This window comes from Rousettus aegyptiacus, unplaced genomic scaffold (genome assembly GCF_014176215.1).
Source record: "Rousettus aegyptiacus isolate mRouAeg1 unplaced genomic scaffold, mRouAeg1.p scaffold_m13_p_8, whole genome shotgun sequence".
Classification (NCBI taxonomy): Eukaryota; Metazoa; Chordata; class Mammalia; order Chiroptera; family Pteropodidae; genus Rousettus; species Rousettus aegyptiacus.
In genome coordinates this window covers 9443407-9460632 of record NW_023416311.1, presented here as the reverse complement: position 1 = coordinate 9460632, position 17226 = coordinate 9443407, and the positions used below count along the sequence as shown (strand labels likewise).

General features: G+C 44.1%; 1 protein-coding gene across 10 annotated transcripts in view; it reads right to left on the bottom strand.

The window, feature by feature from the left end:
* GRIN2A (glutamate ionotropic receptor NMDA type subunit 2A) overlaps positions 1-17226 on the bottom strand; it is a 522696-nt gene that overhangs the window by 12244 nt on the left and 493226 nt on the right. For all 10 annotated transcript variants that reach the window (XM_036225800.1, XM_036225809.1, XM_036225808.1 and 7 more), the window contains one exon: positions 2013-2251. In XM_036225800.1, coding sequence (XP_036081693.1) covers positions 2013-2251 — 239 coding nt within the window. The remainder of the gene's footprint in view (positions 1-2012; positions 2252-17226) is intronic.

Genomic DNA, 17226 nt, shown 5'->3' with positions numbered 1-17226 from the left:
CCCGTCCCCCTCCACTCCCATTTCTCAAGATGCTTGGAACAGGAGTGAGAGATTCGGTTCACTTCTTATAATAATAATGATCCTGTCAACTTGGCTTCCTTAACGGCATCCCAGGCAGAGGAAACGTTCTTCCGAACCCAAGCAGGATTTATAAGTAAATGCAACAATGTGCGTGTGCTCACGATAATCTCAGAATCATTTAGATATGGAAAGCCTTTGGCAATTGGCAGAGAGAATTAGCTTAAAGTTGGCATGATATCTAGATGTATGCATGCATGTTGTTATTCTTAAGCAATCTGTGTGTTTAGATGCCATCGAACTGATTAGAAAATATGTTCTTGCGCAGAACCTGAGTTTGGAGAACCACTGAGAGGAGAAAAATAAACCCTCCGCACTGGGCTAACGGGGCCCTGCCGAATCTCCCAAGTTCTTAAAATCACCAAATGCTAAGAATACACAAATTCCTCTTAAAACAGTAAACATTAGCTAATAAAATTAGATGTTTTTAACTAAATTTTTTTCTAACCATGTTTCAAATCCTAATTCATTAAATTCTTTCAGAGTGAAAAAATTCCAAGGTAAGTAAATGCATAAATAGATGGCTGGATGGATGACCAGAGAGACGACTGTTCGATTATTAGATGGATAGATAATGTCATACTGTGTCGGAAGATGAGTAAACACTTGTATGTGCTTTTCCTATGATGCAAGTAAATGACCAGATTGTATTGACTAATGTAAACATACTACATGAGTTGTATGTGTACATATGTTATGTAGCATGATCATATCGGATCTCTCGTGTTGCTTGTATTTGAGATTAGTTGCTGTGTAAGAGTGTGGGCTCTGCTTGGTGTCACACCATCTAGATTCAAATCCTGGCTCCGCCAAGACTGTGCGTCCTTGGGTAATTCTCCTAAGAACTCTGAGCTTCCTTATTTATAATCTAGAGCTAATAACAGTACTGACCTCACATTGTTGCTTTGTAGGTTAAATGAGATGGAGTCCTTAGATGGTACCTGGCACATATATGTGCTGCACAAATATAACCATTTCCCGCGATTGTTATCATTACTGATGGATTATATCACCTGTGCCCTTGTATGGCAACTCACGCACATGCCATCTTGGGCAGCACGCGGGGTGCGTTTCTGGTACCATGTGCAGGCTTGCTATATGTTGGTTTGAATGCGTGTGCTGTGTTCTCTGTCGGATGTGTGTGCATTTTCTCATGGTTCTTCATGTCTGTGTTTCGTTTCAGGCTCTGTTGCGATGCACGCGCTCCCCTGGTTTTGCTGGCTGTGTATGCACACAGCAGGGCGTTGTGTGTAGAGTATGTTTCGTTGGGCACATGCTGCTGGAATACACAGGCATACGCGCGACATCCTGCGTAAACATTTCAGCAGCGAATCTGGGTGCTGAGGATGGAGGCCAGAGACAGCCTTGTTTGGCCCGCATGATGTTGTGTGTGTGTGTGTGTGTGTGTGTGTGTTTGTTCGTTTTAAATGGAATCTGTTACTAATCTTTAAAAATCGAAAGGCTGCACATAAAATCGGAATACTACTTTCTCTTTTACGAAGGAGAAGACCTGATAGTATCGGCCCTGAATTTGCATAAGACAATACGGGGCAGGCGTTGAGGAGGATGGCCCCTGTGGGCATGGTGAGCATTATACCATCTCTCACTGTTCCCTGCATTCTCCATTGCTCCCTCACTGGGACACCCCGATTCAGTGGCCACTTTGCATCTCACCTGTGCTGTTTTTCTCACGCCCGGCCCGCTTCTCCGATTCGCCTTTTTTTTCTGGCTTCCATAGTCACCTGGGTTGGCAGCCCTTGCCTTACGAACACCCACAACCCGGATGCCTTTCCGACACGCCCAGGAAGGGTTGGTGGGTAAGGAGAGGATGTGCGGACCCTCGGACCAGGAGTCGGGACTCCCCGGCTCCCTGGAAGCCCTGTGCCTTCCTGGACCTGCCGCTGCCACAGGAAGCCGCCGCCGCGGGTACTGACCCTGCTGATGGAGAAGAGCAGCCCCGGCCGATCGGAGCACACGCCCGTGAAACAGAAGCGCAGCTTCCAGTAGAAGAGGTGCTCCCAGATGAAAGTGATGAGGCTCAGGGCCATGGCGGCCGCCAGCATGTAGAACACGCCCGCCATGTTGTCGATGTCCAGCTGACTGCTCATCACCTCGTTCTTCTCGTTGTGGCAGATGCCCGTGAGCCACAGGGTCTCCAGCTCCTCCATCTCACCTGGACGGAAGACAAGACCCACAGGCGGTGAGGAGCACTGCGTGCATGTGAGGCAGACACCTCTGCTCTGGGACAGACGTGTGTGTGGCTTAGGACTGTGTCATCTTAGGTCACTGAGCTCTCCTGCTCTGCATGCACTCACCTGCTGAGTGAAGACAATAATGCTAACAATATATATTTAATATTGTTGTAGAAAGATGAAATAAGATGATGTATAGAGAGGTTGGCACAGTCTTTCTGTTGTTTTGTTTGGTTGGTTTTTTGGTCATTGTCATTATGTTTGGCCCATCCTGCCTTTCTCTATCCCTAACCCCAACACGTACCCAAGCCTGGAATGGAACACGGGACAAACCGGCAGCATGCGACGGTGGGAAGACCTGCCATCCAGTCATGACTTCATCACTTACTGCTAGCTGTGTGACCTCTGAGCCACAGTTACCCCATCTGTGAAATGGGTATGGTAATACCACACACTTCCTAGCGCTGTGGCGTGGATCATATGAGTTCACGTTCGCCATAGTCCTGAGTGTAGCGCCTGGCACACAGCTGTCCTCAAATATATCAGTTTCTCCTTTCCGCTGCCTTTAGAATATCCAAGATTATTGCAAAAAGTCACCCACAAGCCGTGAATTTAGGCGCAAAGCATTAATTGGAAAGAGACGTCTCAGCCGGCTTGGAACGGTCCCTTGCAAAATGAATACCTCCCCACTTCAGCGGGCAGTTAATGAGGCAGGTGGGGTTTTCAGTGGGGAAAAAAAGAGGTACTAGGCAAGTTTAGCGTGATTTTGTCCCTCTTCTGTGTGCATTTTATCCAGTTGCCACTTAGGAGCAAATTCTCTGATCTAAATGTCTAGCAATTATATTAACTGCCTAGCAATTCACTAAACTCTAGCACTTAAGACTATAATTCAGCTTTTAAAAACTATCCTTTGAGGACAGTGAAAATCAAAGAAGATACATACAATGTTAAATGAAAGGCAGGACTATATTATATGCATACAGAATCTTTAAGATATAATAAGAGACATGTAAAAACTATGAAGGAAATACTCCACGTTTATTCGATCACTTCTGAAGAAGTTAATGATTGCTTTCCTATTGCTCTCTTTTTCAAGTTTTGTGAAATCAGCATGAATTGCTTTTGGTTCATTCTCTCTCTTGGCTGATTTGGTGGAACATAGAAATCCAAGTAAACAATTATTATTCCTTGACATTTTGAAGGTGTTATGAGTTTTCTTCTGATCTAGACTGTAGGTGTTATTAGCAGTCAGCTAATTGTCATTACTTGCTATGTAATTTCTATTTTCTCTCTAACTGCTTTCGAGAATTTTATTTTGCCTTTGGTGTGGAATCTAGATGCGGATTTGTTTTATTTGCTCTGCTTTGGACTCTGTAATTCTTCAGTCTGATGATTCATAACTTTAATTCTGAAAAAATCACCCATCGTTGCTCTGCATTATCAACTCTCCCATCCTATCTTTCTCTTTTTTTAATTAATAGACTTTGTTTTTTAGAGTAGTTTTAGTCATACTGAAAAATTGAGCAGAAAGTACAGACTGTTCCCTTTTACTTCCTCTCCCCATCCTCCAAAGTTTCCCCAGTAACATCAGTTTATGAACCAATCTTGATACATCATTATGAGCTGAAATCTATAATTTATATTAGGGTTTTACTCTTGGTGTGGTACAGTTCTGTGGGCTTTGCCAGATGCTTGATGTCACGTGTCTGCCATTACAGTATCACACGGGATAGTTTCACTGCCCTGAAACTCCCCTGTGCTCCAACCAGTCATCTGTCCCCATGCCCCATCCCCGACCCTGGCAACCACTGATCTTTTAACTGACTCTGGTTGTGTCTTTTCCAAAATGTCATATAGTTGGAACCCCATACTATGCAACCTTTTCAGACAGGCTTCTTTCACTTAATCATATGCACTTAAAAGTTCTTCCACGCCTTTCTGTGACTTGATAGCTTATTTCTTTTTTTTATCAATGAATAATATTCCATTACACGGATGTATAGTTCATTTATCCATTCACCTATTAAAGGACAAATTGGTTGCTCCCAAGTTTTAGCAGTTAAGAATAAAGCTGTTATAAATATTCACAAGCAGGTTTTTGTGGCAATATAAGTTTTCAACTCTTTGGGGTAAATACCTAAGAGTATATTGCTGGATTGTATGGTAAGACGATGCTTAGCTTTGTAGGAAACCACCAAACCATCTTCCAAAGTGGCCGTACCATTTACATCCCTACCGGCAGTGATTGAGAGTTTCTGTTGTCCAGTTCTCGCCAACATCGATCAGTGTTTTATATTTTATATTCTAATAAGGTGGGTTTTCATCAGCAAGTCCCTAATGACATAATAATCCCACTTTCTCTTCTAAAACATTTGTTCAAAATATTCTGGACTTCTTCATTCTATCTTCTAGGTCATTAACTTTGTTGCAATATTTTCTATCCCTTTATCTGTCCTGCAGATAGATGATTCCCACAGATCTATTTTCTAGTTCATTTATTCTTTCATTAGTAACATTCAGCTTTGTGTTTCAATTTTCACCTATTTTAAGTGACTTTCAGTTGGCTCTTTCTAAGTTCTGCCTGTTCTTTTTATCATAATGTCCTACGCTTTTGTTATGATTTTTAAAACTTTTATCCATTTAATGATTTCAAATCTACAGTCATTCAGATAATTCTCTACCCTGTACCCCCACCCCCTTAGTTCTTGGGGTTCGCAATCTTATGTCTGTTGTGTGTGTAGCTCTCATGGTGAATTACTTCCTTGTGATATGTGCAACTTCTGATTACGAGCTGATCTTCAGTAGACTTGTTCTCCCTCCAAATCCCATGGGACTCCCAAGCACATTGGGCTACAGAAATGTCCCTACAGCACGGTTGTGGGTTTGCCTCCGCCATGGTTCCAGGGACTTTCAAGGTACCAACTTTCATAAGAAAAATATCTTTACTATTATTACTGTACTATTTAAATAGTATACGTTTAGACCTCAATAGTCATCTGAGTTTTAATTTCTCACTCACGGCTTCAAACAGATGGCAAGCCTTCTTGTACTTTCTTTGCTTTGATGGACAGTTTTTTTCTAATCTCCTTTTCACAGATGCATTGACTCACTGAAGGTCTCGGGTTTATGCAGTGGTACAATTACCTACTCTCTGCATGATTCGGGGCCCCCACGTGGATGCTCAAGCCCCAGTCTCCATCCCCACTGCTTATGTCCCCTTAGGCTGCCACAGCTCGGCTGAAAAGTACCACGAGAAGATCCCATCTCCCTCTGTTTCTGGCACCTAAGGATTTTTTTTTTTGACCTTGACTGTGTATTGTACGAGTGTGTGTGTGTGTGTGTGTGTGTGTGTGTGTGTGTGTGTGTGTCCTGCACTGTAATATGCTTGTGGCACAAGGGGTCTCATATCAGTTTGGTTTTCCACCGTACAGCAACCACATATGTCTGTATAACTTTTGTATTCAGGATTTAAACAGCATCCATGTTTATGGAAGGAAAAAAACAGGAAATAGACCCCTTGATAAGTTCTTCACCCACAAGGAAGGCTGCTGGTTAATCAGCGGTGCAGGCAAAGTGATGGGAAGAGATAGCTCGATTTTAGCTCTTTCCTTCTAACAGCCTCCGATGTCACTCCTTCAAAAATGCAGCGTGCTGTTGACGTGCCCCCTCTTTTTGGGGTTTGTGAGGGCATCACAAATGGGTCTTTTCACCGCCATGTTTGGTCGAATCACCAGCACATCCTCCTTTTGGGAGTTGTCCCAAAGACAGCCACGTTTGTGTGGTTGTAACAGGGTCAGTCTGGGTGTAAGAAACACCATCTTGATTCCTTTCAGGATGTAAATGTAAAGATTTTTCCTTTGCCTTCCGCCCAAACACCTTCTTTGAATGAGGCAACTGGTAAACCCGACCTGCATCCCGAAAGGAGAACAAAACGCACGTTTCTCAATACCAATTACAGCGTGTTCCATTTTCCAGTTAATCATTTCCTGCCTCATGGCCTTCTGCTACCAGTGTACTGAACTGTAGTTCAAATACTCTCTTATTTCATTTTTAATTTACTCAAGTATATTGTAATCTTCTTGAGGGAGATCAGGGACCATGTTTTATGATTTTGATATTTCTCGTGGCCTACAGCACATATTAAGCTCTGAATCTATATTTTCTGCTTCTTTCCTTCCATCCCCAGGCTGAAATTGGGCAGCACTGCAAAAATGTTCAGATCTGTCGGGTAATTTTTTTGTTGCATGTAAATGGAGGAAATACAGAGCAAAAGGGAGCTTGCAGTGGACTGAAGAGTAAGAGGCTACAAGTATGCATGTCCTCAGCTAGAATAAAGCAGCAGATGTCATTTTTCCAAGGAGCAGCCCTATGATGTTTCTTCCACTGTCAGTTTCTCCATTACAAAGAGGCCGTGATCTTTGTTGATGTGATCTTATGAACTGAAGCTGCTAAATGGGACAGTTCAATGTCTTTCCTGCAGCATTCTCCTTCTTGCTGGGAAGCTACAAGCTGAGAGCTCCCCTGGGAGCAGGGGGAGACGGGGCAGCTTTGGGTGTGCGGACAGGCACCTGTGGTCTTCCTCCCTCCACCTGAAAGCACCGGTCCCCGTCTGATGCTGAGAGCTCTCTCCCTATTTATACCTCTAATGACAGGAAGCTCATGTGCGCTTGAGAATGCCTTTGCGTCCATGAAAGTTACACCTGTTCAAAAGTTCTTCCTATATCTGTCTTCAGTGGGAAAAGGCATTGCCAGCCACAGGTATCTCGGCCAGCCTCTGAGTTCTGTCTCATCCCTAGGAAGGCTGTGAAGTCCAGAACACACAGCAGGGGCATCGCAACGCTCTCTGTTCCCAGTGTCGCCAGCTAAAAGGCAGAGTGGCGGGGATTCAAGAGGCAGGAGCCAAAAAGATGTAAAATCTAAAAGGGAACAGGCGAGGATAATTGAGACTGCACTGCACGTACGTCTGAGACTCGCTTCCATTAGCAACTTGACAAAGCTGCGAGAGGCTGCGTGAAATGGACAGAACCGGGCAGAGCAGATCCTGCGCAGAAAGGATACAGACGGTGCGGGCCCACGTGAGAACGCGTCTCATAGCATCTCTCCATCCACTCACTCACAAGCTAGAAACCATGGGTTTCCTTCCGGTATGCATAAAGGAATGAACGAACGTTCAAGCGGGCACCATCTGGCAGATCGCGAGGAAGAATGTTTCAGGTAGAAAATGCTAGAAAGAGCTACGAAAAGGAAGGACTTTCCTGCGGGTGTGGGGAGCATGTCGAATCATCCTAGAAGGTCCAGAGAGTTGCAGGAGGTAGTGTGAGGATCAGACGGCCCGCACTCCACGCCCACCTCCAACACTGACCGCCCACTGGATCTGGTTCCCGGTGCTCCTCTGACCTGCCTGCCCACTCGTCCGTTCATTTATCTCTTTTCCTATTCTTTTGTTTCACAAAGTTACATAAATTCTATGCTGCTTCAGGCACTAAAATTTCCGAAAGTCAACCCATGCCGCCCTCACGTCGACTTAACATGGCCGGTGCTCTCATCACGCCCATTTTCCAGGTGAGGCACAGAGCGGTTAAGGGACTTGCTCGGTCTCTCTGAGCTCCGGTGCTAACAGCTACCAAATGTGGGACACGGCATTTACCGCGTAGGAGTTTGGTTGGGATTCAGTGAGGTTGCACGCACACAGCGCCTGGCACACACTCGTGACACAGCCAGCACTGCCGGAGATCACACTGTTTCCTGCCCAGAGCCATAAAGCTGGGGGATGGTGAGGTGCTGTGGGGTGGAGCACATGCCCCTTCTTGTGCCTCCCAACTCATGCAGTCTATGAGTCCAGGGATGCCTGTCCGGAGAGGAGGCTTAGCCCTCCAAGACGAACCCGTTGTGTCCAAAGTAAAAGAAATCGGGTTCCTCATTCTGTCCTCAGACTCATTCTCCTCGCCTCCCCGGGGGCTGTAGTCGCTTTTCAGATTAGATTTCTTCCTTCAGTGAGACTGTCTGAGTGCCAAGGGGGTTGCTTCGGGTCAGGACTTTACAGCATGCAATGTGACTGACTAGCCTTCAGACTTTCTGAGCGTTTCTCCCCCGAGGTCGGTTGTAAAAAAGTCTGTTTTTGAACCTATACCCTTTAGGCTTTACCCAGGGCCTGAGCATTTGCTGAAACACATCTAAAGCCAGCCCACGCATACACCCTTGCAGGCACACATCTACATATTTTCTCCCTTGGTTTCTGGCCAAAGCACCTGATCTTAGGCAGTGATGGTTCAGAAAGAAATAGTGTGTGGTTTTGAGAAGTGAAGTTTGATGTTCTGTTTCACCTGTAGTCAAGGAAACTGATGGCTTTTGGTTCTCTGAAGACTTCATTTGGTTTTGCCTTACTCCCTCATGCATTCATTCATTCATTCACTGAAAAAACATTTCTAAAGCACTGAGGGCACGGTTGGCATCTCTATATTTTCATACAGAGACAGAAAGCACATTGTCATCAGCCTCTATAAGCTCAGAGTCCTGTAGGAGAGACATTCACGCAAACCAGTAATTATGGCAAAATGAGATGACTGAATTTGCATGTGGCTGGAGGCAGGAAGAAACATGGAGTGTTTTGAGATCTGAGAATTGTTCAGGATTTTGGAGAAGGAAGAAGAGATCAAAGGAGGAGCCTGAAGGGCAGGGGCCCATGGCAAAGGACTCAGCTTTCATGCTAAGGAATTTGGGGTATTATGGGAACATTGGGGCCCTTGGATGAGACCAGCTGTATGCTTGGTGGACCCAAGATTCTTTAGCTGCTGTCCAGGGAAACCCGGTGTCTCCTCACACGTAATGTGAGGCAGGCTGTTACAGATGTCCAATTTGATGGCGAATTTGAACCATGGTGCTATGGTGTGGAGGAAGGTGACCAAGAAGTTCTATCCCAATAACACAACTGCTATCAAGAGTCCTGTTCTGGTCTCGGAGGCGGGCAGAGCCTGCAGACTAAATTCTATTCGCAGGATCTGCAATAAATGATTGGGAGAAACCCATGTGTAAAAAATTGATGACGAGGATCTACTGTAAGTTGTCATCAACGTTACCAGTGCCCATGACGATTACTCTGGAGATACCAGCCGCATGGTATCGTGCCGAATGCTCGGCAATGGCTGTATCTGGGGTTCAGCTCCCCATCTCCAGGAAGTCTTCTCTGAATGCACTGGGACATTGGTAAGAGAACACAGTTTCTCCTTCCATGACATCGGGATAGCTCATCAGTAGAGACTCTCTGGGGCTAGAGTACAATCATGGATCACTTCTACATCCTCCGCATCGGGAAGTGAGTTTACTCAGGGTGGGAGTCTTGTCTTATTCATCCTGTATCCCAGTCCTTGCTGCAGGGCTTGGCTCACAGAGGGTGGATCCCTCAAAGTGTGTTGATTAAACATGACACAAGAGTTCTTTCCTTGATAAGCCTGTGATCTGCTGATCTGAGGATCAGCAAGAGCCCAAGAGAGGGAGGAATCTATGAGGTCGCAGAAAAGGGGTCAAGAATCGTTTCTGGAACCCAGAAATCAAGGCTGACTCTGGGCACAGGTGAGTTCTAAGCAAAGGTCCTAGCAACAGAGGCTGGTGGTTCCCCACAGGGAACTGACTTCCATCTACAGCCGGAAGACGTCACGGTGACGTTCCCGCTGATCCCACAGGGTTTGCTGTAAACACCAAGTGGGGAACTGACCCCATTTCAGCCTTGTTTCATGTCTTGCCAGGGACTGAGAACTCGGGGGTTCTCAGAGGCCTGAACAGAATTGGAAATGGCAAAGGAACAATTTTCTTTGTAGAAAATCTAGGGCACCGCCATTAGCAGGCTCGTGTTCTTGGTAACAGATTCGACCACTGAGGGAGGACAGCTTGGGGTCTGCAGGGCTGAGGCTAGCTCTACTCCATGCTCAGCTGCCCTGGAAGGGAGCCGCTGGTCAGATCTGGGATGCAGTCTGTGGCCTTGAAACAAAGTAAGGTCAGCCAAACCATCTGATCACTGACCTTGGAGCCTTAGCTTCATTAATTCTAAACTCTTAAATCTAAGTCAGGTGACCTCGGATTGGGAAATAATAGCATTTGGTACCTGGGACCTCTGTATCCATGATCTTTTGGGGTCACTGAACAGTTTGCTGGAGAGGAAAGAATACCCTTGGTGTGGGGTAGGGGACAGGGGAGAAAAACAGTATGAGAGTCTGGACACAAATAGACTAAATTTGGAAGATAACGCTCCCCTATTTAAATGCTAGAATATTCCATTTCTGTATAATGCTGAGAAGTCACAAAACCAAAATAAAAATAGGGCTAGGCTTAAATGTATCCACTTAGATGCAGAGACAGGCTGTCTGTGGTGTAAATGTTCCACCTCTAACTGAGGTCTCTGCTCTGTGGATGGAGCTCAAGTACTGCAGAATGCATTGTGGGTTGTCGCCATCTGGCTGGGATTTCATAGGCCACATGATCCACTGTGCAGTTTGGAGTTGGGGAATCTTATGCACACAGGTTCTCAACCTGTGTCTCTTGAAGAACAAAAAAAGACAAAGGGGAGAGAGAACTGGGCATCTCTATCAAACATCAAACAATGCACGTGGTCGCGATTTTCCATTAGAGGGTGGAGTTGGTGAGAAATGATTCTCTGGACTAAGACTGCAGAAAAATTGCAAGAAGTCCAGGAAATCTTGTGTATAACGAGCACTTCTGGAGTCTGCTTAACCAATCTGTCTCACACACACAGAGCTGGTCAAGCTGCTACGACTTAAAAGGCATATGCATGTGTGAGCACGAATGAATTCACAGTAACCTTTTGACATTGCATACGTCCTTAGCCAATAGTCCTCAAAGTTCTGTGACTCACTGTGTAAGAAAGTGAGGACATTTTAATATCAGAAAAGGATCCCTGTGTTTTAAAAGGCTACGGATGTAAGAAAAAAAAAAAAAAAAGGATAGCAGTAGCTCCACATCCCATGCCAAGAAATACCTTCTTCCTTTCAGCAAAAGGAAAATGACGTCACCACCTTTCAGGTCCTTTTTTTTTTTTTTTTTTTTAATTGAAGTGCTGTCAACAAGCTTCCTGAGACTAAAACCTTAAGCAAAAGGAGCACCTCCATTGTCCATTTTATCTGCGTTTCCCATCACCGAGGACAGTGCAGGGGGCTTAATGGGCACTCAAGACTCTGCTGTGGCATGGAGGAGAAAGAGAAGGAGAAAGCGGAAAGGAAAGAAAAGGGGAGAGGGAAGAGGGAGGAAGAGAGAAAGACAAGAAGGAAGAAGAACGGGAAGGGGAAAATGGGGGTGCTGGTTCTCCTCTGGCCTCCTCCCTCTTATCTCAACTCAGAAGTCCCAGATGGGGGTGAGGCCGTGGCCAGGGATGCATGGGAGAGCACATGGGGACAGGGGAGTGGTTACATTCAGATTCCAACTCGGGAAAGTTCGTGGGCAGACGCCACAGCACTCTAGCCCCCTTCTACTAGCGATGCTACTGAGGTCAAGTTAGAGGAACTAACGTCATGAGATACGAAAGCTGGAGAAGGAATCTGGTCTGGGTCTCTACGATCCTACGACACCATCCAACCACACAGCCACTGAGGAACACACCTGGAGTCGTCACATGAGCCTGTTTTACCTCTCTCCCAACAGGTAGAAACAGGGCACTCAGCAGTCAGAGGAACTACATGCAGTGCAGCTGGGAATGTAAACTGGAAGTCCTGACTGAAGCGTGCTCTATGACCCAGCAATTTCACCCCTAGATCTACTCCCCGACAATAAAATGCCTGCATGCACTCAGAATGTGCAAGGATGTTCAAAGAAGACAAAAACGAGAAGTAACAAAAAGTGTCCATCAATAGCAAATGTCCATCATTCTTTATATGAATGTGCTGCAATGTATATAAATAAACTGCAGCATATTCATGTGATGGAATGCCATGCAGTAATGAAAAGCAATGAGTTACAGTTACAGGCATGAATGTAGATTAACGCCACAAAAGATACAAATGAATATATGTTGCATAATTCCACCATTTACTTGAAGTTCAAGGGTAGGAAAAAAAATCTATCCATACTCGTGGAGGACAGAGTAGTGGCTACTTTTTGGGGGGGTTGGGGGGGAGGCAGTGGTAATTGGCTGGAAGGGGCCGTGGGGGAGCTTTCTATGGTACTGGTTGTTCTAGATCTGGATGTGTGTGGCAATCATACAGCTGTCTAAAACTAATTGGACATTGAGATTTGTGAAATATAATGTATGTATGTTTTAATTTACAAAAGGCAATGAGAATGAATAAGAGTGGATTAATAGAGGTGTAAGGAGTTCTTCTATTGTGGGGGTCAAGAGAAGAAATAATAAGGAAAGTGGACAGAAACAGTCTTTCTAAAAATAAAAAAAAAGAAACAGTCTTTTAGAAATATGAAATATGAACTTTTTTTTTTTTTTTTTTAACAAAGGACAAAGAGTCTTAAAGGACAAAGGGGCATGGACCATATTAAATTCATCCATATTGCTGGAATTACTTTTTTCAAAATACATGTTCTACTTTTATAATTTAAGCCAGAGGTCGTCAATCTTTTCCTGTAAAGGGCTAGCCAGTCAGTATTTTCAGCTTTAGGAACCATATGGTCTCTGTCACAACGGCTCAACCCCGGCCTGACAGCACAAAAGCGGCCACAGGCACTCACAGGACATACACAGATGTGTCTGCGCTCCGATAAACCACTATTTACAAAAATAGGCGAAGGGCCAATGTATGCCATAGTTAGCAGAGTCCTGATTTTAGCAGTCAAAAACGGAAACAATGATCAAAAAAAAAAAAAAAACTATGAATATGTGAACAAGAATAAATCCCAATTTAAGGAAATTCTACTGTTATCATCTATGATACCTATTGGGTGGGTACTACACTGAGCTGTTCTCAAACCACTCAATTTGGTGAGGTTGGCGCCATTACGATCCCTAACTGAAAGAGGAGGAAGCTGACCCTTAAAAAGGCTAAGTAACTTTCCCAAGGTCACGGAGCAAGTAAAGATCATTTCTTATACCTGAACCCAAAGCTTCTGTTCTTAGCTACACCCCGTGCTGCTACATTTATGACTTTTTTTTTTGTGTGTGAAATATTATAACTAAAGGTTTAACAAATTACTAAAATATATAAAATGTTCATTAAAATTTATATGTAAAAATAGTTAAATGGTCAAAAAAGATGAAAAGACAACTCACATTCCCCCTCCCCCAACTTCCACTTGTATTCAAAGAATTCAAATCAAGGCAACTCTGAGATAGTTCACTGCACCTTCTTAAATAGCAAAAAGAACCATGATACTCAACACTGCTAGATTATTTTAAACGTGGTACACTGATTCATTATTAGTAGTACTTTCAGATGGGAACAAACTTTTGGAGCATTAATATGACATTACAAATAAAGACTCAGAGATATTTATAGCCATTAACCTTTCAAATTCTACATTTAAGAGTTTGTTACAAATAGACAATTTGAAAGAAAAAAATAGTCATGAAGATATTCTTTCCGTCATTATCTATACTAGCGAAAAAATAATAGTTAAGAAAATGACATATGGTTTAATGATTATGACATTTTATGAAAAGATTAAGATAATTGTTGAGGACCAGATTATGTAACAATATGAAAAAATGTTTAAAATCTACTGGTAAGTGAAAGAAGTGAAATATAAAAGTGTACATAACCAATAATTAAAGAAATGTGTCTGCAAGTAACAAGAACCAGAAGGTTCTCTCTCTCTGTGTGTGTGTGTGTGTGTGTGTGTGTATCTGTATCTGTATATGTATATATATTTATACACATGTACATATATATGTGTATATATATATATAACAGTTATGTAAAGGTAGCACATCTGAGTGCTTTCATATGTATGTTCTATTGCTTTTCAAACTAAAGTGTGTAAAAGGAGGAATTTGGGGCCACTGTTCATCCATCCTGTAAATCCTGCATGAGTTTCTGTGACATCAGCATTTGACTTACCAGCAAACCATTCATTATGTCTCATTCCAACTTTGATGGTTCTCTTGACATTTGACTGTTCCCTGGTCTGAGCGATTCACTGCTTGTCAGGCGTGAGTTTGGAACTGCAGCCCTGTTCTAATCCTGGTGACAGACTGGTAATAAACACTGCAGCTGTGGGACTCGAGAGGCCCGCGAGGGCATTCACTTCAAACTCACGCAGGTGAAAATCCTGGGGGCTTTAACTCAGAGGACAGTCGATGGCTCTCCGGGATATTTATGGATTTTATCTGTTTCTTAAGTAAGTACCGTTCCATTATTATTCCAAATATGTCTCCAGTTAAAATTAGGAGGGAGATAAACAAGCTTAATTTTCATGGTACCATCTGGTCACAGGCCAATGGAGAAGCAGTAAAGCCCTTTATTGCTAAACTATGCTTCAGACTGACAGTTTCTTCCTTTGAAAAAAGATTCCATTTCCAAGTGAGTAGTTTGCCCTGGACTTCATTTCTAGGTCTTAGTTTCTAGGAGGCGACAGTTGCTGGGTCATCAAAATGATCATTAATCACCCCCTTTGGGTCTGTATCATCAAAGCTGCTATTTTGTATATAAATGAGGTTTCTGTGCATTTAAAGTCATCTTTAAATGGAGTTGAAACAATAATGAAATCACAGGAAAAGTTAGACTCAGTTGACCCATCGCCACACTTCGCTGGTGGTTCCGAATGGGACCATGTCCACGTGTGTAAGGGATCAGCAGAGCCATCGAGAGTCCAAACCTGGTTCCAGATGAATTTAACTGATGAAAGCACTGGCTCATCGTCCGCCTAAGTGTGGGCCCTTCAGTCTTGCCTGCTTTATGTTAACCCTGTTATTACATGAAAACGAAATCTTTGCAAGCAACAGACACTTTCATGTCTATTTTGTTCCTTCCTGAATGAGAAAGCTTAACATGAAAGCCTATTTGACTGCTTCTGCCATTCGCAGCCCCCTCCCCCAACATCTCTGTTCCTTCCTGTGGTCACCGGGCAGGTGGACGCTTACAAGTTCCACACCATTTATTCCTCAGGTTTTCACAGTCGTCAAGGGCTCTGAATATGGCAGCCCTGAGAGGAGGAGGATGAACAAAAAACAGGGTGAAGATCCAACTTCATGGACCTCCAAATGAGTGACCTGTTGGCAACTGACGTTTGTATCCAGTACTTGCCAGAGAAGAAATGCTTCTGAATGCTAAATATTGCTATTCTAAAGAGTGGTTCTGAAATCTTATTGTGTATTAAAATAACTCAGAGAGGATGTAAAAATGCCCCAGGGGGTTGAAAATGAGATATTTTCCGCAGACTTCCCAACTGAGTCTGATGGGCATAGAAATGTCACAAGCATCTTTATAAGTAAGGTAACTGTCAAGGACAATAGAGGGGGAATCTTCAGTCATTTTTATATCCTACCACCTGGAGCTTCGAAGTTGCTTGGTTATTCTTTGTTGAATGACTGTTTACATGGAGAATAAATGAATGAATGACCAAATGGGTGAATGAATTGGGGGGCTCTGTAAATGGCACCTCATCTTTGCCAACTTGACTTGCAAGTTCGTGATTTACAGATTAGCCTAGCTCAGCCCAAACTGTGTTTTGGCCTTGAAGTCTCAATGTGATTAAAGCATGGTTAGCAAGGAACAATAACGTTCTGAAATGCTGGAGATTATGCAGCTCGGAGGAGCTCTGTGGGGAACAAGCAATTTAGGCAACGGAATGGGTCTTTGTGAACCTGCAAAGGCTGCTCTGCGAGCCCACATCGGGGCCAAACATCTGACTCCTCTTAATTACATTCTGTCCTTGTTTCATTCCTTCTCATCTCTTGCTTCTGGGTCCTGAGTTTTCCCCTAACTGCCAGGGTTGAATGATCTCAAAAATTAGGCTGAGCTTGTTCCCACGGTGCAGAGGCCCAGGGCATGGACGAGTCTCCTTCTTCGTAGAAAAATGGAAAAAAGTGTAGGTCACTTTTCCCGCTCGCCCTCAACCTCGCTGAGTTATTTTGCCTGGCATTGTCTGCAAGGGGACTGATGCTATTCCTTCAGTGAGAGAAGAAGGCACACTGGATTCTGACCGACTTGAATTTAAATACAGCTTTGCCCTTTTTCAGATGAGAGAACCTGCCTTATGAGATGCCAATGAAGATTGTAGCAGAGAAAGGAGTGATATTGCATAATGGTTAAAGGCCCTGGAGTCGGCTTGCCTGGGACGCGATCTCAGGTCTGCCACTTATTAGCTTGGACGCCTTACTTAACTTACTTGTGACTTGGTTTCCTCATCTGTAAACTGAGATTAATAATCATAATTCATGCCATTTAATCAATGTGAGGACAAAATGATTAAGACATATAAGGACTGAGATTATTCTGTGACCCATAATTATTCCTCCAGAAGGATTACCTATTATTATAAATGTCTATAAAACAACAGCGATAACGGCAGCTGTTGAAACTTCCACTTAGAGACATGGAAAACTGTCTCTTCCTCTCGAAGGGGTTCTCAGATTCTTGCCACCTCCTTTCCCCCAACCTCCCCATCCTTGTTTTGGAATTTATCTCTTTAAGTGGGCCAAGGATGCTGGTTGCAATAGGATGTCGCTGAGTCATCTGAGGACACGGACGTATGTCACGAAGAGCTGCTGGCAGGGGAAGCCAGCGGGAGAAAGATCAGACATCTCCGAGGCGAGGGTGAGTCAGCCAGTGGTCTGTACCTTGCTTCACCACAGGCCTGGGATGGGTCAGTTGATCCTCTCAGACCTCCTCAGTTTCATCTGCAACATGGCTAACTGCTCAGCAGAACAAACCCGGCCTGCTCCATAGGTGCCCAGGCTGGTTCCTGCCTGACTGGTCACCCAGCACACACCTCTCTGATCTCTCCTCTCCTTCCTTTCTTTGCCTCCTCATCTCTCCCTTTCCTCCTCTGTTTTTCCTATCTCTTC